The sequence below is a fragment of the Trachemys scripta genome, chromosome 5 (assembly GCF_013100865.1).
Source record: "Trachemys scripta elegans isolate TJP31775 chromosome 5, CAS_Tse_1.0, whole genome shotgun sequence".
Lineage (NCBI taxonomy): Eukaryota > Metazoa > Chordata > Testudines > Emydidae > Trachemys > Trachemys scripta.
Window position 1 is genome coordinate 52566017 of NC_048302.1, and position 21505 is coordinate 52587521.

At 42.1% G+C, this 21505-nt stretch overlaps 1 protein-coding gene across 1 annotated transcript in view; it reads right to left on the minus strand.

Annotated features, from left to right (window-relative positions):
• Window positions 1-21505, minus strand: part of FREM3 (FRAS1 related extracellular matrix 3) — a 117702-nt gene that overhangs the window by 51825 nt on the left and 44372 nt on the right. The window contains exons 4-6 of the mRNA XM_034771603.1: window positions 13179-13409; window positions 11008-11133; window positions 3275-3526 (exon numbers count right to left, since the gene is read on the minus strand). Coding sequence (XP_034627494.1) covers window positions 3275-3526; window positions 11008-11133; window positions 13179-13409 — 609 coding nt within the window. The remainder of the gene's footprint in view (window positions 1-3274; window positions 3527-11007; window positions 11134-13178; window positions 13410-21505) is intronic.

Sequence of the window (21505 nt, forward strand, 5' to 3'; positions counted from 1 at the left end):
GGAAAGAAATCTTTTAAACCAAATCTTTAAAAAAAAAAAATTCTTTGGGTTTGATCACGCACAGTGCAGTTACCGAGTGTTGTGCATACACGTGCAAGGTAAAAAATGATTACTGGTACAGGTCGTGCACATGGAGCCTGATCCAGCATTAGTGAGAGAAGTGCAGTGTGGCTGCCAAGTTGCTCATGACTATTAAAGCATAAGAGAAGCCTTGCTAAGCTTCTTATTAGAATGATAAAGATCATGCTTCTACTTACCTAGCCCTCCAAAGGTCAAATCCTATGCTCACTGAAACCAATGGAAAAACTCCCAGTGACTTCAATGGTACCAGTTCAGCCCCATAGAGGCTAATATTATGTACTCATCTGAGTGCTCAAGTCTGTCTCCTCAGACACATCTGTTCTCTACTCACTTATCCCCTTTGTACCCTGTGCATTTGCAGCGAAGGGCATTCAGAGCCGAGACTGTACCATTCAGCGTGGAGGACTATGGCTAGCACTTCCCCTTATTCTTATCTGCCCCAAGTGCAATCTCCACTCATAATTGTGCTGGAGTGCAACAACCTTCTGCACCATGCAACCACTTAACTGCATCTTTTCTTGTAAAATCAAATGCTTTATATACACAGAGATGCCTCTGTTTGAACCAACTATGGACTTTTTTGGCTTAGCTCACACTCTGCAACACTGACCATTTCTTGATTTATACCTCTGAAAAGCACAAGGTGAAAGGCACTGGAGAAGCAGGCACCATGACTGCAACTTTGCCACTAGCTCCAGAGTCCTCTTTCATTTGTTTTTGTCAGACCAGCTCCTCTGCTCCTTCCATTAGGCTTTGGTGCAGCTCAGAGGACTAAAAGAACTGTGGCACAGTGCACCTAGTCACGAGTAATTTGGTCAAAGAACTCTGTGCTGAGTTACCAAAGAAATTAAACACATTATTTGGGAGGCTTGATCATACTCTTTGTATCTGTTGTTTTTAGCTTTTAAAAGCTATCATTCTTATTCCAGTAGGAAAGAGGCATTTTTTCTGGTTTGAGAGTGCCTGCAAATCCCGTTAAGCGTAACAATTTGAAATGTCAATTTGGCCCAAGTGTTCTATCCAAAGCTCAAATCCAACACCAGCTACCAAAATTTGGGAGACAGAAAGTTGTTCAGCTTCTCATCTCTAGATCCAAAACCACCTATGTAGTTTTGGTTTCCAGATCAGATCCCACAACAGCAGGGGCCTGTTTTCTGGATCCAGTTCAGATTTGGCTCAGGATAACTGAAATCTCATGAAATCATCCAGTCTCAGAAGACTTCAGTCATTTTGGATCAAACTCCTCCAAGGACAATTCACAAGACTTCTGAACCTAAGCCCAAACCCTAGTTCAGGCTGAGACACAAATGTCAAATCATAGCTGAAATTAAATCCAGGTTTTGTCTAAACACCACCTCTTCAGACTACTATTAGCTCTTAAAAACTCCTCTCTTGAAATCTGAAGGGGACATGTTTCACTTTGAAGTCAATGGGACTGCTCGGATGCTTACAGTTAAGCATATACTTAAGCTGGACTGAGGCCTTAGAAAGTTCTATGACTAAAAGAGATAAGCAGAATAGCCTGACGCAAATCAAGGACCGATAAGAGGCAAGCTGCACAACAGTGGCAATTCTCAGTTGCACCCTTTGATGGCATTAAGCTTGAGACAAGCACGTAGCATGGGAAGCAGTTTTTAGCTACAGCTACTAAGTGGATTTTTTTTCCATGAAGGTAAAAAACCTGGTTTTTAAATCTGGAAAAGCTCTTTTCTTTTCATGGTGGCTTAATTCGTCCTTTATGCTCTCTTCCTGTTCCCAAAATAGGATAAAGGAGCAGCGATGTCACTGTCAGCTGAAATTACAATGGCTTTTAGACAAGCCTCATCTAGTTAAAGACCATTACATTTTCATTAACTTAAATACCTTGGCCAAATTCATCCCTGATGTAACTCCACTAGCTTCAGGAGAATTGCACCAGGGATGAATATGACCCATTCTCCTCTTTTCTTAATTTGAGAAAACAACATATGATCTGTCCACATATCAATTTGCTAGTGTCTGTCTTGAATAGCTGAATTTCTGCAGGACAGGAAAAGTTAGATAAAAACAATGCTTAATAGTAATACTTGTTTCTGGATCCTGGTTTTATTAACATCTCTGCTTCACTTAACATAGTGAAGTACATTTTTATTGTGGTGCATAGAAAGTTAAGCCCAAAATTCCCATGACTATTGAAAGGAGTGGTATGCTTTGAGCCTCACTGAAAACACAAATCACTGCTTCAAGAGTTCAAAGATGCCCTACTCCTACACCTGATCACTATGGAGTATAGTAAGGTGATGTGGTTAGTTAGTGCACTAGCCTGTTGCCTCTAAAGATCAAGGTTCAAATCCTGTTTCTATCACAAGTGAAAAATTGTTTTATAGTCAGAGCCTAAACCCTAAAGACTCTCCTTACAAAATCTCTGCCTAAAACAACACAATTAGATTCTGATAAAAAAAGGACTGGATTAGCATGGACAGTGAAGATTAGTATTGAAATACATCCGATAAACTATGCAGCTAAAATACATTGCTCGTCCTTTGCTGTCTCTGTATCATATAACCAGATCCTGAACCAAATTCTTTTTCTTTCTTTCTTACCATCTCATAACAACACACAATATCCATATCTTCCCAATAAAGTGATTAAACTAAACATATCAGGGTACAGTGTGTCATAAAATAAATGAGCCATTCCCAGCTGCCTACTATCTATTTCTAATCTTCAACCTCACCTAACAATATATAGTAAAAATTCTATCCAGGGAATGGTACTTCACAGAGAAAAAAGTCTAATGCTAGATATGGATTGCATTCTGAAAACTAGACTAATCCTACACCTGTGCAAAATATTCAAAATAAGCATAGACTTGTACCTCTGTGATACAATAGCCAGTCTAATCTAATAGATCAATCCTTGGTTAATAAAATTGCAACACTGCTCCTAGATAAGGAATAAAATTCAGTGTAATCCTGGAATCTTTACTTCAGTAAGAAAATAGCTAGTGTAAACCCAGATCTATGATTCAGATAACCATTTGATCCTAAACCTACACTTCAATAGAACAAGCAGTTACTCCTAGGCCTATGCCCTTGTATCATAAAATAGCTTAACCTTAGCTTTGTGTGATGGAAAAATCCGGTGAAAAAAGGCACCTAGCACGATAAGATCTACAAATGAAAACAGAATAAAATTGCTTCTGCCTACTCACCATCCTCTGTGCTAGCCAGGATTACCACTTTGGTGCTAGGAAATTTAGTGCCGATTTGCCCACCAATCGGCACGCTCAGTGTGACATTGAAGGTCTCATCTTCCTCATACAAGGAATCATCAATAATGATGATGCGACAAGTTTTCTCTCTCTGGTCCTTATCAAAGTGGATGATGCTGGTATGATCTTCAGGACGGGAGATGTAGTCAGAATAGGATAACACAGTGGAGGGATTTGTGCCTCTGGCAGAGCCTACATTGGGGGTGCGAGGGAGAGGGGGGAGAGAGAGAGAGAGAGAGAGAGAGAGAGAAAATGAATGAAAGGGAATCAGAATATTGAGGAAAAAACAGTACTTCCACACTGAAACACAACAAAAAATGGTTTAAATGTATTTTATGCTGGTGCTGAAGTATAAATATATTAAAAGTAATTACTTAAACACAGGTAAAAATTTGTTGAGTTCTCACAATTAACTGCATAAAGTGTTAATATATTTCATGTCTTGAATAATATGCATGGAATAATGGGTAGCCACTTGCATTTTTAGTCCTATATGTGTGTTATCACAAGAGTGAAAACAAACCGTTTGCTTCTTGAAGTTACATTTTTTTAAGCTATTAAAACTCATTTGACAACAGTGAACGAATGCATTCCCTTTGAAAAGTAATTTTAAGTTGCAGCATTGTTTTTTAAACTAACATCTATGGGTCAGATCCTGCAGCTCTTTTTTAAGCGTGACTATGACTTCAATGGACTTCCTCAAGTATAGATGAGAGCAGATTTTGGCCTGTAACAAATTAAACATTACTTCTGATCTTTGTTGTACAGGATACTCAAATACTGGAATGTCAAGAGTGTGTATGCAAAAATTAATATATTGTAATGAAATAAAGCAACTATTTCTTTCTGTCCTGGCAGAAAAAGACAATTTCATTTTATCATTAAGTTGAGAAATCACACAAGTTCTCTGCCTGCAAATGGTGCACGGATTGGACCCCCCCACACTGTTGAAAGGTGATGATCAGTAGACAAATCTACATCTAGACAAATCTTCATAAATCCTTTTGCTCATTAGAACTGCTACATTTTTACTACGAACAAATCCTTTAAGGATCGATCTTGTATTGCACACCCAGAATGCTCACTGAAGTTTAAGATCAGGATCTCAATCAAACAAATGGTAGGAATTCAGGCTCAACTTCCATCTCTCTGTAATTACTAGGACATAAAAATCACTCTGGCTGACAAATACATTTACTTAATCTAAACACTGTGAGCCAAAATTTAAGACTTAGATGCCTAAAGTGAGACAACTAAATCTATCTTAAACACCTTAAGTAGCTGGCTGATTCTCCAGAGGGCTGAACAAATTCTCATCTTGCAATGACACCATGGTTCCCAATGTGCAGACTGGGTCTTTCATGTGTCAGACAGGTACATGTAAGTACCTTTCAGGGATAGGAATGCATTAGGATAAAAAAATAACAGTGAAGTGGAGGCTGCCACATTTAGGGCTTTGGCCAGTATTGCTCTGTTTTACTTGCAACCAGTTTGCTGGCCACATAGAACAACATAGCAGTTAGGGTAATTGACTGTCTATTTGGGCAAAATGGCCAGTATTGTTAAGGCCAGACAGATTGACAACCCACAGGGATGCAAAGTCCTAAATCGCTCAGTGAGATCTTTTGTGCCCCAGCATACCACAAAAGAGGAAGGGAGGGGAATGCTAGTAAACCCCTGCAAATCTCTCGTAAAGGAACAAATGACCTTTGAGTCCTTGACTTTCTAAAGATTGCTGCCAGTCACGGAGGCTTTCTGAGTATGACAGCCAAGGTAAGGAGCAAAATGGAAGGAGAAGACTTTAAACAGACTTTCTGAACTAGAAGTTAAAAAGAAAAAAAGGCTACAAAACTGAGAATAAGCTTCCATTTTTCCTGCTCAGAGAGCATGCAGAATGTTGATATCACAGGCTTTGATTAGCTGATAGAGGACTTCTTTCTACGTGAAAAAGAGTCTCATCAAAATCTCCACATTTCACTGCTCAGATTAAATGCCAGCATCTATCTAAGCTTAGTTTCATTTATTAATGGTGATTACCTGATCTTTATGAAATCTAGTCCCCTAGTACATTTTATTTTTATCATCTAATAGTTATCTGGTATATATTATAATAGGCAGCATTTTACCCTCCTCTGTCATCTTCCTTTTTCAATTTATAGTAAATTCAACAATAATCAGCTCTGACAGGCAGATCCAGAGATTACAGCATTATCCTGAGTGCATTGTGTATGTAGGTAAATTCTGTTGGGAAATTTAAGATTTAAAAACAAAAAACCCCTCTGTGATATAAATCTAATTCTCAGTGCTCTGCCTGTATTCATGAAAGTAATTCCATACGTAGTATCAAATTAGGAATGAGCACAATTCCAGTTGCATCTGGAAATCCCTGAACTTTTGGGGAAGCTGGGATCTGGGTCTGCATTTTGTAGCTGTCATCTACCCTTATATAGGTCATGTCTATATTGCAGCTGGGAACAAGGCTGCCCAAGGAGAGACTCGCACTAGCTTGGCTTGAGCTAGGGCGCTAAAAATAGAAGAGTGGCCTTTCTGGCACTGGTAGAGGCTCAAGCTAGCCACCTGAGCTCAGACCCAGGGGACTGGGGGAGTGTGAGCTAGGATGCTAATCTGAGAGTCTGCTGGTGCTGCAACGCACACACTATTTTTAGTGTGTTAGCAGAAGAGTCTGTCTGCTCCGGCTGGGAGGCACATTCCCAGCTGCAGCGCAGATATACCTGTAATGACCCACCCAAAAATCTGGATCTGAATTTAGGGAAAGTTTGAATCAAAATCTGGATCTGATCTTTGCAGTTCAGGCCCATCTCTTCATAAAATGCCCTATCTAATGAAGTAGGGTAACAACTCTGTTAAAAAGTATTATGTTTTAAAGTACTGAGGAAAACAATTTGTGGAATGTCCTATGTCCATTACCTACAGGAAAGAGAAGTGGAAATCAATGCCTTTGATGTGACAATTTTGAAATATAAATTCCTATTGAAGTATCAGTTTAGATCAGTGATTCTCAAACTTTTGTACTGGTGACCCCTTTCACATAGCAAGTCTCTGAGTACAACCCCTCTTATGAATTAAAAACACTTTTTAATATATTTAACACCATTATAAATGCTGGAGGCAAAGCGGGGTTTGGGATGTAAGCTGACAGCTCATGACCCCCCACATAATAACCTCACAACCCCCTGAAGGGTCTTGACCCTCCAGTTTGAGAACCTCTGGTTTAGATGATGTTTCATATACAGTAAAAGGATTAGGTATCCATTACCATGCAGTATGGTCCCACGGTCACTGAAGTCAATGAGACCACTCATACCTAAAATTAGGCACATTCTAAAGTACCTTGCTGAATCAGGACCTATATCATCAACAAAGGATACGTAGTGAAATGTTTTCAATTAGAAGTTTTGTTGTTGGTATTTCTGTTTCACCTAATTCTACTGTGAAGCTGTTGTAAAGAAAAGCTGAATGGCGCAGTAGAGTTTTGATTATCCTTCTGCTTCACTAGGACAGGAGAAAGGAAAATGCCTATCTGAGTGTAATTATAAAGGGATTATGACACCGTTCTCCAATCAATCCACTATCTGGCCCCTGTATGTGTGTGTGTGTGTATTATATATATATATATTTGAGCAGTGATACAAGCTGCCTGAATCTCTCTCATTCTCTCTCTCTCTCTCTTTTTTTTTTATTAAAGAAACTTCCAAAATGTTGCCTGCTTCTGACTGAGTTATTAACCAACCATAATTTCTCAGGATGTTTGAGACATTAACAGTGGTGAGGAATACAGGTTTTACTATATTCTGTGGAAAGGCTCCACATCTTTGGCTTCTCCTCCCCTTTCCCAACACAAACTGATGTATTCTTCCCCTTCATGGAGGTAAAACTACTTTCTCCCTTCATTGGGAAGCTCATCCAATGATAAAGATCTTGTCCATCAATGAAGAACTGTTTATCCTTTGAAAAAGCAAATGTGAAAAGAAAGAAATTTATATAAATGTAGTGGCTGATTTTTTTCAATAAAAGAAACAGCATAAAAGTATGTGGCTGACAACCCCCCACAAAGATTTAGAGAAACAGATACAATCTGTGTGTCATATACTGCCTATAAATGTCTTATTAACACTGAGAAGAACTCTCCAGATTATGAAAGAATTTCTCCTCAACAAACCATATGCCTTTGCTTTTTGACCATCTAGCTGAGGTCACCGGGACAGTGATTTCACTTTCTTTTCAGCATCCATCCAAACTTGCGGATGTTCAATTAGCTTCCTTCATTTATAGCACAATATGCAGGGGTAAAATGTGTCAGTTTTTGTCCTTCCACACTGCAGAAGAGAAAATTCTCACTCCAGTAATCAAATAAAGGGCCAAACTGCATCTTTTCCTCACACGGAAAACCCATGAAAGGCTTAGAGGGGTCAAAACACTTGGTAAGGTTCACCTCACAGAATCTTTCCCCCCCCAGTGAGAGAAATTTGGGGGTTCATGGAGGATAGAAGTATGTTGTCTGAATCCCAGATTCCCTGGATCCATAGAGAAGGGAATCCCCAGTCTTGTGGAATCCTAGTTTGTTTGTCTTTGTCTTCTGCCTGTCCAATGCAACTTGGTTCCTCGAAGCCATATTATTGTAAAGTAAGAGTGTGCAACACTGGATCTGATCCTGTGAGGTGCAGAGTGCCCTTAACTCTACTAGGAGCAAAGCTGCTGAGTATCTTCCAGGATCAGGCTGACAGATTATACAAGCTTGGATAAAACAGTTCTGATCTCCCTCTTTCATGTAGTCTACATACACTGAGATACTAAAAGAATATTGCATTTTACAATATAAAGAGGAGTTGCGAGAGCTACACCTATGCAGTACATCTGAATCACTTTAAATCACCATATCTGCATGTGCAAATGTGTCAGTGACTGAATTGTGGACAGTCCTGCCTAATGCTTGGAGCAACAGTCCTGCCTACCAGTTAGAGTTGAATCCAGATGGGGCAGGTCCGAGCGAAGCCAAAGGTGGTAGCTGGGAGTCCAAGGCTGAAGCCTATGCCAAAGGCATTGCAGTTCGAAGGTGGAGCTGAGGGTCTGAGCTGGGAGTCAGAGGTCAGGAAGGAGCTGGGGGCTGGAGCAGGCTGGGGCTGGGGCACAGGGGCAAGGCTAGAGGCAGTGGAAGTAGGGACAGGAACAAGTGCAGCTGCAGGCAAGGAAGCCTGCTGCTGCTACCGAGCTTAAGTATCAGCCTGTAGACTCCAGCAGCCAATCAGGTGGCACAGTCAGACAGCTTCACTCATTGGCTTGCCACGAGACTGGATCTGCTGCAGGCTGGCCCCTGACAAAACGCCACTGAGAAAGCTCCATGGCGAAAGTTAGTGAAGCTAAAGCCATCTAATCTCTGTAACACCGCTATAGGCCAGTGTAATATTTGCATCTTGTCATGAGACCCCACAACTGGGCTGACATACTTAACATCTGAAACTTCAAACAGGCTCCTCCTTCCCAACAGCCGACATGCTTCACAAACCCAAATCTATTTGCCTTAATGGATCTATAAATCTTTCAGCATGTGCAGAAACCAGAACGCGTTTCCTAAAAGCAAAAAACCCCAACAACTCTCTTTATATATGCTGTTCACAACCTCTCCCATTATGGTCTGTATAATCTGAGTAAGAAGTCATCCTTTATCATAGGAGGGGCTGGTAGTACAGTCGATTATTAAGATTGTCCAATGTATGTCCCATTATAAGAATCTATTTTCAGTTGTTTATAACTTTGACAAACTACAGACAATAGTTTCTTTCACTACACAACCCTGATTCATTCCCAAAGCAGGTCTATCTGTGCACTGAGTGAAGCAGGAGTTCTGTGAAAAAAATAATCCATGGTGATGTAATTAAAGACTGTATCATAACATATACACACAAAGAGGCTGAATTATGTTTACACAGGAAACCTTAATTCAGGCATTTCCTATCTTTTGAGTGCTTGACTTTAAAACCTGAAGAATGTTAATTTAACGTAGGTTTTTGTGTTTAGTAAGAGATATGTTGTTGGTTTAAACACACAGTCAACTGTATTTGGTAAGGTGCAGTTCTTAAGACTCAAGCAGATTTGTTTTAAGGGCTAAACTGAAACTACTGTGAGACTATAACTATTATGACTTGATACACATGAAATAAGGGCATAACTGTGAGGTCAAGGTCCTCTTAGATCCCTGTACTATAGGTATTGTTTATGAATGTTCACTCAAATATCTTACAGATGAACTGCCAAGTTAAAATGAAAAATGCATGCTAAGGCCCCTAATCCTACAAATTTCTGTGGGTGGGTGGATATCTTTACCCACACAGTCCCACCAAAACCAAACAGGGCTCCATGCAGGAATAGAGGTCTGCCTACACCGAGATAACTGAAAGATCAGGGCCATAGGGGCTAATTGTGTCAGCAGTGCTACCAAATGATTCACTCTGGGATGTCCTTAGCTAAGCAGAGAGCACCAGAGGATTTTACAATCACTGAAAAGAATATTTTAAAATGTAAGCTATAATGTATTTCAGAGCTGTATTGCCCAGCTTGGGGCATGGTCAGTGGGGCAGTTAACATACATTTCTGGGTTTATATATCTTGTAAATTAATTTCTGAAGTACACTGATTGTATAAACTTTTGATCTGAGCATGGTCTCAAGCTGCACAAACATGGTCCATCCAGCCAGAGCTGCCCAGAATGGGGGGCAGGTGGGGCAATTTGCCCCAGGCCCCGGGCCCCGCAGGGACCCCCACGAGAGTTTTTCGGGGCTCCTGGAGCAGGGTCCTTCACTCACTCTGGGGGCCCCGGAAAACTCTCGTGGGGCCTGGGCCCCCGGAGCTTCTTCCGCTCTGGGTCTTCGGCAGCAATTCGGCGGTGGGGGGGCCTTCCGCTCTGGGACCCGCTGCCGAAGTGCCCCCCCCCTGAATCCTCTGGGCGGCCCTGCATCCAGCACACATAAAATAGTTTATCATGAGTGACCCTAGTGACAATTTTATGTATGTAGGCCACATGGATCCCGTTCCTGAAAATTTGCTTAAATTTACACACTAAAGAGTTCCACTCATATCAATGGAACTACTCATGGTAGATAAAATTATGATATGGACCAGAGTTTGTAGGCCACAGAATCCATGCAACTTCACCTTGGAAGATGGACGGCTAAGCTACTGGTTGAAAGATGAACTAGTACTTCAGTGGCAACGAGAACTTCAGGAATATAAACAAAAACAATACGTTAGCTGTGGAGTAATTGCTTATTTTCCTTTATACTATAGTATTTGATTCTGCCATTAATTTTATTAGTGATTAAAGCACCATTTTTGAAATTGGGCAGACTGCAGTTATCTGTTGAATGTCAACAATAATAGCATCTTGCTCAGAGAGCGTATACCAGACTTTTTGAAAACTATCCCTAAGATGGGCACTAGACAAATGAAAAATAATAGATAACTTGCAACCAAAAATAAGACCTGATCCAAAGCTTATTGAAATCAATAGGACTCTTTCCATTTGATTTCAATAGGCATTGGACTGGCCCCATATTGAATAACATACATGTACATTCATATTAATGAAGTGTCTCTATTACTCCATGTAAAGGCTAGCACAACATTGTATATCTTTGTTATCTTAGTAGGTAACATACCTTGATATGTGGAACAAATGACCATTAGTTCTTGACTGATATCTCCAGATCTCCTAACAGGAATTAACAGCTCACCAATATCTTCCTCTACTCTGTACTCCAGCCAGGGAATGTACACTATAGATTCTGGAAAACAGAAAGGGTAAGAGACAGAGTATAGGTCAGTGCTGATGTCATTGATGAATTTGGTCAATAGAGAGGTCTAATATGCTGTGCTAAATCCTTGTATATTTATGTTTAGCTGCATTCAAACCAATGGGAGTTTAACCTGAATCAGGATTCAATTCAACAACTGAATCAAGACCCCAGGACTCAGTCCATGGACTGCCATGGGAGCTGCAGGTGTGTGATGTTACGCCCCATGTTCTTTATGAAAATATGCTTATGATATGGATATGACATAACTAAGATATACTTTATGCAAGATGGCTCATGTAAGATATCATTGGAAAGATTATGATTTACTAAATGTGATTATCCAATCTGTATACCTGTATCACTTCTGTATCTGAAGTTAGAAATATTGACCATGTATCTGTATTTCAGATGTGCTACTTTGGGTGTCACCCACCATTAGCCCTTCAGGTACAACAATGGAAAAGCCAAAGAGGGCTGATGACCCATTAGCAAAGACAATGGACTGTGAAAGGGCTTAGTCTTCCTGTGGATGCTCCAGACAGCCTGTAAGTAATGGCTGCCACAGCCCTGCAGAGACATGGATCACTTGGTACTGGACCCCCATCCCTTGGAATGCCAGTGGTTTTCCACTGGAAGACAAATGGTTCCCGCCGTCCCCAAAAGCTATATAAGGCAGGGGAGTGACATCATGGTGGTTCTCCTCTGTCTCCCCACCCAAAGAGACACTGAAAAACACCTGGAAGCAAGAACTGAATTGTGGGGAGAAGAGTTGAGCCCATGTTGAAAGGGCATCGGCTTGTGAGTAATACCTGAAGTCCCAAGCTGCAGGCCAGTGCAGCTGCCTTTCAAGACTTTCTGTAATCTGGCTGTGACAATATTTAGGGTGAGAAATTACTATCTGTAGCTAAAAGAAGAACAGGAGTACTTGTGGCACCTTAGAGACTAACAAATTTATTAGAGCATAAACTTTTGTGGACTACAGCCCACTTCTTCGGATGCATATAGAATGGAACATATATTGAGGAGATATATATACACACATACAGAGAGCATAAACAGGTGGGAGTTGTCTTACCAACTCTGAGAGGCCAATTAATTAAGAGAAAAAAAACTTTTGAAGTGATAATCAAGCTAGCCGAGTACAAACAGTTTGATAATAAGTGTGAGAGTACTTACAAGGGGAGATAGAGTCAATGTTTGTAATGGCTCAGCCATTCCCAATCCTTATTCAAACCGGAGTTGATTGTGTCTAGTTTGCATATCAATTCTAGCTCACCAGTCTCTCTTTGGAGTCTGTTTTTGAAGTTTTTCTGTTGTAATATAGCCACCCGCAGGTCTGTCACTGAATGACCAGACAGGTTAAAGTGTTCTCCCACTGGTTTTTGAGTATTTTGATTCCTGATGTCAGATTTGTGTCCATCAATTCTTTTGCGTAGAGACTGTCCGGTTTGGCCAATGTACATGGCAGAGGGGCATTGCTGATCCATTACAAACATTGACTCTATCTCCCCTTGTAAGTACTCTCACACTTATTATCAAACTGTCTGTACTCGGCTAGCTTGATTATCACTTCAAAAGTTTTTTTTCTCTTAATTAATTGGCCTCTCAGAGTTGGTAAGACAACTCCCACCTGTTTATGCTCTCTGTATGTGTGTATATATATCTCCTCAATATATGTTCCATTCTATATGCATCCGAAGAAGTGGGCTGTAGTCCACGAAAGCTTATGCTCTAATAAATTTGTTAGTCTCTAAGGTGCCACAAGTACTCCTGTTCTTCTTTTTGCGGATACAGACTAACACGGCTGTTACTCTGAAACCTATCTGTAGCTAATTTATTTAGTGAATCAAGCTTAGTTTGCGTGTTTTGATTCATTTGCTTAGTAAAACCCCAGTACATCAGGTGGCATCCCAGATGGGAGGGTGTGTGGGGAAGGGGGGGGAATCCAACCCGTCAAAGGGTGATCAACATTTCTCGGGATCATGAATTTTGTGTTCCAGAATGGCAGAAGGGGAGCAGTAAGTGCCACATACCGTCACCAGGATCCACAATTTCAACTGTTGCTATTTTTGGAAACTCAAGGGCAGCCATGATAGGATCAGACAAAATGATCTGGAAAGTTTCAGATGCTTCATATTCATCATCTATGGTTATCCTCACTCGCCAGGTAGCTGTGGTCTGTCCTGGATTAAACTGGACTTGTCTCTGAGCTTTCCCTTTGAAATCTTTATCTTTTTCTGCTGTTCCATCTTTAGTCCCAATACCTGAGTAAAAATTGGAAAAATGATTGACTTCCCAAAAGTTTATGATTTGTGTAATGAATCAATTGAATAAGACAATATTATATATTTTTTTTTACAAGTGTCTGCCAATTACAGATCTTTAGAAAAAAAAGTGTTTGTAAGATAGACCATATATTGCTGGAAAATGTATTATAGGGCACATTTTAAAATGTGGTACTCAGGACCTGACCCTGCAAACACTTATGAATATGAAGAACTTTATTGTATGAATAATTCCACTAATTTACCCAATGTGTACCTAAAACCTGTATTGGAATGTACAACTACTTCAGTGTATGGTTTCTTGGCAAATATAGATTTGAATTGAGCAGGTCTGCTCACACTGCAAAATTACTCATATGCATAAGTATTTTCTGGGTTAGGCTCTCAAGTTGTACCTACAGAAAATGTTACAGGTGCCTGTTGAGGCATGAAAAAAAATCTACATGAATTAATTGCATACTTGAGCAGTTACTTGCACATATAAATGCACATTTTTCCTATTGAAATGGATGTGCACATATTCATTGCAGGCACAACACAGGCATCCACATTTAAAAATGTGTCCCCCATCCTAGCACAAATTGGCCACTACATAATCACAATAAGGTCTTTATTGTAATTTCTCTAGTTGCTTTTTATTGGGTTTATGCTTGTATTAGTTTAAGATATATGGAATTCTTTCCCATAGGTGGGGTGGGGAGACATAGCTCAGTGGTTTGAGTGTTGGCCTGCTAAACCCAGGGTTGTGAGTTCAATTCTTGAAGAGGCCATTTAGGGAGCTGGGGCAAAAAATCAGTACTTGGTCCTGCTAGTGAAGGCAGGGGGCTGGACTCTATGACCTTTCGGGGTCCCTTCCAGCTCTATGAGATAGGTATATCTCCATATATTATTTCTTCCCCTATTAGATCCTTGAGGATTTCCCCCATTCACACAACCCTTACTCTTGTAGACCTACTCATGCAGCCACCAACTTGCCAGACAGAATGACTTGACTGGACCCTTTTCCAGGAATCACACAATATAGAGATGGACAAGCCTACTAAGTCATTTAATCTGTAGGGTTCTTCCTACAGAAAATTTACTTGTTTTATTCCCAGTTTAGTTTTAAAGTGTTGTAAGTAGTCAGGTTTCCATCACTTCCATTAAGATATTATCCCCCCAGCTAAGAAGGTTTTCCTTTGAAGTTGCACACGGATCCATTTAGTCTAAGCCAAAATTATACTGATAGCGGATTTAACCCTAAGAAGGTTTACACGGATACCTAAATCAGATGGCTAGAGCTGTGACAGCTCTAGCGAACACTCATAAAAGAGGTGTGTCTCAGGAGAGAAGTTAAAACAACCAGAATGACAGAACAGTTGTTCCAGTATGCGAGAGAAATACATACAGAGAGATACAGTCTCAAAATTTGGACATACCTCTCTTAGATTTCCAGCTGTATGCCACATCTGTGAGTTATAAGATGCATTTTGCTTTTGCTATATACTATCCTTCAAATGTGTCCATAGAGTATTTCCTGTTTCTGTGTCAACTCATTTCATCCCAGCAAGGAAATAACTCATTCCTGAAGTCCAAAATTTCCTGACTGTGTAAGTGCTATAGCTTCATACAACTGTACTTAAAGATCAAGATTCTTGGATTCTCTTCCTGGCTTTGCTTCCAACTTACTGTCTGACTTTGTTCAAATCACTTGAAACCTCTCTGCATCAGTTTACCCATCTGTAAAATGGTCCTTATAATAATGACTACCTATTGGGGTGTCATGAGGCTTAAACTGATTAATGTTTGTAAAGTACTTTGAGATCCACAGATAACAGCATTACAGAAGTACAGTGTTTTTAATAAGAAATATTTTTTAACAAAGTGGAAGGTACCATATTTTAAACATATAGCATAAACCAACCTAGATGTGTATTGAAGAGAAAGTTATTTCATTTAAAATTTAAAGGGTTTTTGCACTTTAATTTTTCAACTGTAGAAATTTTACAGTTAGGTAAATCGAGAGACAGAGCAAGCAAACTAATAGACTCCAACTATGAGTTTAATAAAGCAAGGCTCTATACCTCACCATGGGGTTTGGTGTTCATTACTGTCTAAAGGTTTCTACCCAGCATCAAATCAAATAGGTGGACTTTTTTTTATTATGGTTTGACACTAGCAATTATGAAACACTTTACTTCCCTGAGATGAGAATAATGAGCCCCTGTCATGTTGAATCCCTTACCTGATTATGAGAGAATTGGATATCCTGAAAACTGCAGTGTAAAATCATTCCCAAATTAGGACTCCCAGTTCTTACACTTCAGAAATATTTAGGAATGCTTGACCAAATGGGCCAAATGGACACTGCTACTTAAAATCCTTGATCTGAGGTGCATGGAGTGTAAGCACACCTAGAGCAGAGCATCCATAGGGACACTACTTAAAAAAGAAGGAAGATCTTTTGGCCCTCTTGACCTAGACTTTTTCTAGGTCAAAGAGAAGAGCTCTTTCATTCCTGACCACAGGCATAGGAACCTATTTGTCAAATCAATCCCTCCTGTACAAGAATGCATGGAAAGAGGAAAAAAGTTACAATTTCTACATATTTGAATCAGTGGAAAACTTCATGCATTCACTAATCGGGAGGTAGGATTAGTTGCCAATAGCTAGTGTAAATGTCCGACTTTCTGAAGGATGATGGATTATACATACAATTGCTATTACAAATTATGGTTTAACTGTAGAACAAATCTTTGTAAAGAGGGTTTTTTCCCTCCTTTTTCTGCCAGTTCATGTAAAGATGACAAAATACCTACTAGCTGTTGCATCACATTTTGCAGTTGTAATAACAGGTCAGTGAGAAAGGTTACCGGCCAGGCCAACACAAATCATTATAATGTATTTATAGGATTTTTAGAACAGACGGGACCTTATGGTCATCTGGTCTGATCCTCCTGCAGAATACAGGTCTGAGAATTTCACCCAGTAACTTCTGCATCAAACCCATAACTTCATTTGAGCTATAGCATATCTTTTACAAACATATCCAGTCTTGATTTAGAGACTTCAAGTAACAGAGAGTTCACCAGATTCCTAAGTAAGCTGTTCCACTGATTAATTACACTCCCTGTTACAGATTTACACCTTACTTCTAGTCTGAGTTTGTCTAGTTTCAACTTCCAATCATTGGATCTTATTATGCCAGTTTTTGCTAAATTAAAGAGCAGTCTACTATCCAAAATCTCTTCCCCCATGTAGACTGTGATCAAGTCACCTCTTATCCTTCTCTTGGATAAACTGAACAAACTAAGCTCCTGTTGCTATATGGCATGTTTTCCAGACCTCAGATCATTCTTGTAGCTCTTACGGAGGTTGTTTTAAACAAATAAACAGATATGTGGGGGACAAGAGCCAGGATCCAGAAAACAAAAAGTAAATTGATGTTTAAGAAACAAACAATTATCTTCATTATCTTTCATATGTTTTCGCTTCTTCTTTGGAATTCGTTTTATTCACTGTGGGATTTTCCAAGGTCCCAAAAGAACCCAACTAGGCTCCCAACTCTCAGTGAAATTTGATGGTTAGGGCACTTGGCTTTCATAAGTGCCTTTTACTCCAACAACGGTATCCCCTACACTGGTGTCAGCCCGTTGAGTCCCTTGTTCTAGCTCAGTGGATCCTTTTTTCGGCTGCTTCACAAACTGCTCCTACATAGGAGCTTCAACCTCATGATTCAGAAAGCTGAGGAACAGAGTGGGTTGGGGAATTTTTCAACAAAATTTTCTTCGTTGAAAAATGCGGATTTGTTGAAACTGGAAACTTTTCACAGGAAAGGCTCAGTCTGTTTAGAGGAATTTCAAAATTCCAAAACAAAAGTTTAGAAATTGTCTAAACATCAACAATTTTCACATTTTCATAATGAACAAATTTGGTTTGCTGGCTTGAAATTTAGAAATGTAAACAAATTATAGTAAAAATGTTCAAAATTGAAACAAAGTTTAAAACAAAACAGATTTTTTTTTTCAGATTTTTATTCTTTTTTCCCCCAGTTATCTACTTTTCATCCCAATTTGGAACAGGAAGCATAAGTAACTAGCACATATTGTAAGGCAGAGTGGCCAGTTAGCACCTCTGCAATCATAGGACTCAGGCCTTGGCTACACTTGCAAGTTAGAGCACATTAAATCAGCCCCGGGCGCCCTAATTCCTGAGGTGTCCACACTGGCAAGGCATGTAGAGCGCCCGGACTCTGCAGCTGGAGTATCCCTGGTAATCCACCTCCAGGAGAAGCATAAAGCTTGCTGCGCCCCGGCTGGAGTGCCGCAGTGCCAGTGTGGACACCCTGGTCTATTAATGCACTCTGATCGGCCTCCAGAAGTTTCCCACAATGCCTGTTCTAGCCACTCTGGTCATCACTTTGAACTCTACTGCTCTGCCCTCAGGTGACCAACCGTCAGACCCGCCCTTTACATTCTCTGAGAATTTTGAAATTCCTTTTCCTGTTTGCTCAGCCAGACATGGAATGCTCTCAGCGTATCTTTCCAAGTGACCAGGCCTCCAGTATGGAGCAATGGCAAGGTGCTGGACCTCATCAGTGTTTCGGGGGAGGAAGCTGTCCAGTCCCAGCTGCGCTCCAGCTGTAGGAATTATGATACCTACGGGCAGATATCAAGGGCCATGATGGAAAGGGGCCATGACTGGGATGCACTGCAATGCAGAATTAAAGTGAAGGAGCTGTGGAATGCCTACCGCAAAGCCCGCGAAGCAAACCACCGCTCCGGTGCTGCCCCCACGCCCTGCCATTTCTACAAAGAGCTGGACATGATACTTGGGGGTGACCCCACCTCCACTCCAAAGAGCACCAGGGACACTTCAGAGGCCGTAGCAGCACAGAGTTCAACAAGGCAGGAGGAGGGTGCTGAGGAGGGTGGTAGGGGGGGCCCAGAGTCAGAGGACGGCCCGACATCCCTAGATGCATGCAGCCAGGAGCTGTTTTCAAGCCAGGAGGAAGGTAGCCAGTCGCAGTGGACGGTGCTTGGAGAAGAACAAAAAGCCGGTAAGTGGCTTTTATTTTGGGAAGGTAGTTGTTTGGCGTGGGCTCTTGGGGCGAGGAGGGTTGCAGAAAGAAGGGTTAGGGCTGCGTGCATGCCTACATGTGGAATAGGGCATTGATGTGCTCTCTCACATCGCAGTAGTGGGCCTCCGTGATCTCTTCAAAGGTCTCATGCAGAAGCTGGGCAATCCGCTTGTGCAGGTTCCTTGGCAGAGCTACTGTGCTCCTTGTTCCAGTAAGGCTAACATGTCCGCACCACTGTGCTGTGAGAGGCAGGGGGACCATTGCTGCACACAGGCATGCAGCATAAGGGCCAAGGCAGAAGCTGCATTGTAGTAGAAGACCCTCCCTTGCTTCCCAGGTCACCCTCAGCAGCGAGGTATCTTCCAGGACAAACTCATCCTGTGGAAAATGTGGGGACAGTGTTCAGTATAGGGGCCCCCTGCAGCTGCTGGCTCTCCCCAAGGCACAGAACCCCAGAGGACTGTACAGCCCCAAAACAATCAGTCCCCCCTTGTCCCTGTGCTTACTCACCATTTTGGGGCTCCTATGGGTTATGTGCGCTCGCTTTGGGACAGGCACTTTCTGCTATTGCGTACACTGTACTTGTCTTTAAGTTCAGCCGAATCATTGCTCTGTCTAGTGTGAACAATGCTGCCTCTGTTAAGTGTTACATTTTGGCTTTACAGATGCAACCTTGAGATCACAGCCATCCTTGTTTTCAGCGGCCGAAAGACTGCAAAGAATCAGGAAGCGTCCGCGAAGAACCAAATAAGTCATGCAGCAGTCCCTTACTGAAAATCAAAGGCGGGAGACTGAAAGGAGGCTCTGCCAGCAGAATGTGGATCGCCAGCACCAAAGCATGGAGAGCTCCTAAGCATTATGGAGCGCCAAGTGGACTCGATGGAGGTGCTCATAGCACTGCAGATGGAGCAGATCTGTGTTCGCCCCCCCCCCCCGCAACCCTTGTCCCCAAACTCTTTACCTTGTGCCCCCATGTCACCACCAACCCACTTCCCCCAACATCCGGTTTCTTATTGCCACCAGCTGCCTCCAACACCTGTAGCTTCACCACCCAGCCCTGCAAACTACAACCCTTACCCACTGCACTCAACCATCACCATGCATTTTAGCCAGCCGGAAGTGCTAAATATGATAACAGGACATACGCAAATCTGTGATTGTCCCATTCCCCACCCCACCCCCTTCCCACACAGCACAGATGTGTCATGCCCTTTCTGTTTCCCCAGCAGTTGTGTTTCTTTTCAATAAATGAATTCTTTGACTTTGAAAACATTCTTTATTGCATTAAGTAAAATATACCATAACCCAGGTGTTGGAGAAAAACAGTTCTCACTCTTTTGGTTGGTATTGAACCTCTGTGGTCCGTGCCCGAGTGAAGCTTTCACCCTTCCCTTCACAAATGTTATGGAGGGTACAGCACACGGCTATAACCGTGGGGATGTTGTCATCGGCCAGGTCCAGCTTCCCATACAGACAGTGCGACCGCGGTCCTTTAAATGGCCAAAAGCACACTCAATGGTCATTCTGCACCGACTCAGCCTGTTGTTGAACCGCTCCTTGCTGTTGTCAAGGCTCCCTGTGTAGGGTTTCATGAGCCACGGCATTAAAGGGTAAGCGGGGTCTCCAAAGATCACAATGGGCATTTCGACTTCCCCTATGGTGATCTTCTGGTCTGGGAAGAAAGTCCCGGCTTGCAGCTTCCTGAACAGGCCTGTGTTACAAAAGATGCGTGCGTCATGCACCTTTCTGCACCAGCCTGAGTTAATGTCCATGAAATGCCCACGGTGATCCACAAGCACCTGGAGAACCATAGAGAAATACCCCTTCCGATTTATGTACTCAGAAACTAGGTGGTCTGGTGCCAGAATTGGAATATGCGTCCCATCTATCGCCCCTCCACAGTTAGGGAAACCCATTTGTGCAAAGCCAGCCACAATGTCACACACGCTGCCCAGAGTCACAGTCCTTCTGAGCAGGATGCGATTAATGGCCCTGCAAACTTGCATCAACATGATTCCAATGGTTGACTTTCCTACTCCAGACTGGTTAGCGACCGATCAGTAGCTGTCTGGAGTTGCCAGCTTCCAGACTGCAAGAGTCACTCGCTTCTCCACTGGCAGGGCAGCTCTCAATCTCATGTCCTAGCGCCGCAGGGTGGGGGCGAGCTCAGCACACAGTCCCATGAAAGTGTCTTTCCTCATCCGAAAGTTCTGCAGCCACGGCTAGTCATCCCAAACTTTCATGACGATGTGATCCCACCACTCAGTGCTTGTTTCCTGAGCCCAAAAGTGGCGTCCCACGGTGGTGAGCATGTCCGTGAATGCAACAAGCAATCTCGTGTCGTATGCATTATGCGAGTCGACATCGTCGGACTCCTCACTGTCACTTTGTAGCTTAAGGAGTAACTCAATTGCCATTCGTGACATGCTGGCGAGACCCATCTGCATATTCCTCACAAGTTCAGAATCCATTCCCGCAGACTGAAAGGGAAGACTGAGCGCGCAGTACAAAAAATGTTGAAAGATGGTGCCAAATGTGGACGGAAGCACAGGGATTGCTGGGATGCGAAGCAATGCATCACGGGGCATTGGGACAAGCTCCAAGATGCCCCACACCCCCTTCCCCTTCCCACAACGCCAGAATGGGAAGAGGTGCTCTGTTGGATAGCTGCCCATAATGCACCACTCCCAATGCCGCTGCAAGTGCCGCAAATGTGGCCACACCACTGTGCTTGCAGCTCACACTGTGAACACATGGCAGCGCTTTCCCTGCTGCAGTCTCTGGGGGCTGCTTTAACTCCCGGTACTCTACATCTGCAAGCGTAGCCATGCCCTAAAAGAGGGGTTTAGTAGGTTACAGTTTGTTGTAATAAGCCATAAATCCCGTGTCTGATTTATATGACTGCAGAGGTGTTAACGGGGCACTCTTCCTTGAATGGTCCCTTAGAATACGTGCTAACTACTTATGCTAAACAATCTGCTCAACCTTGCATTTAGCTATTATGCTCAGAATACCT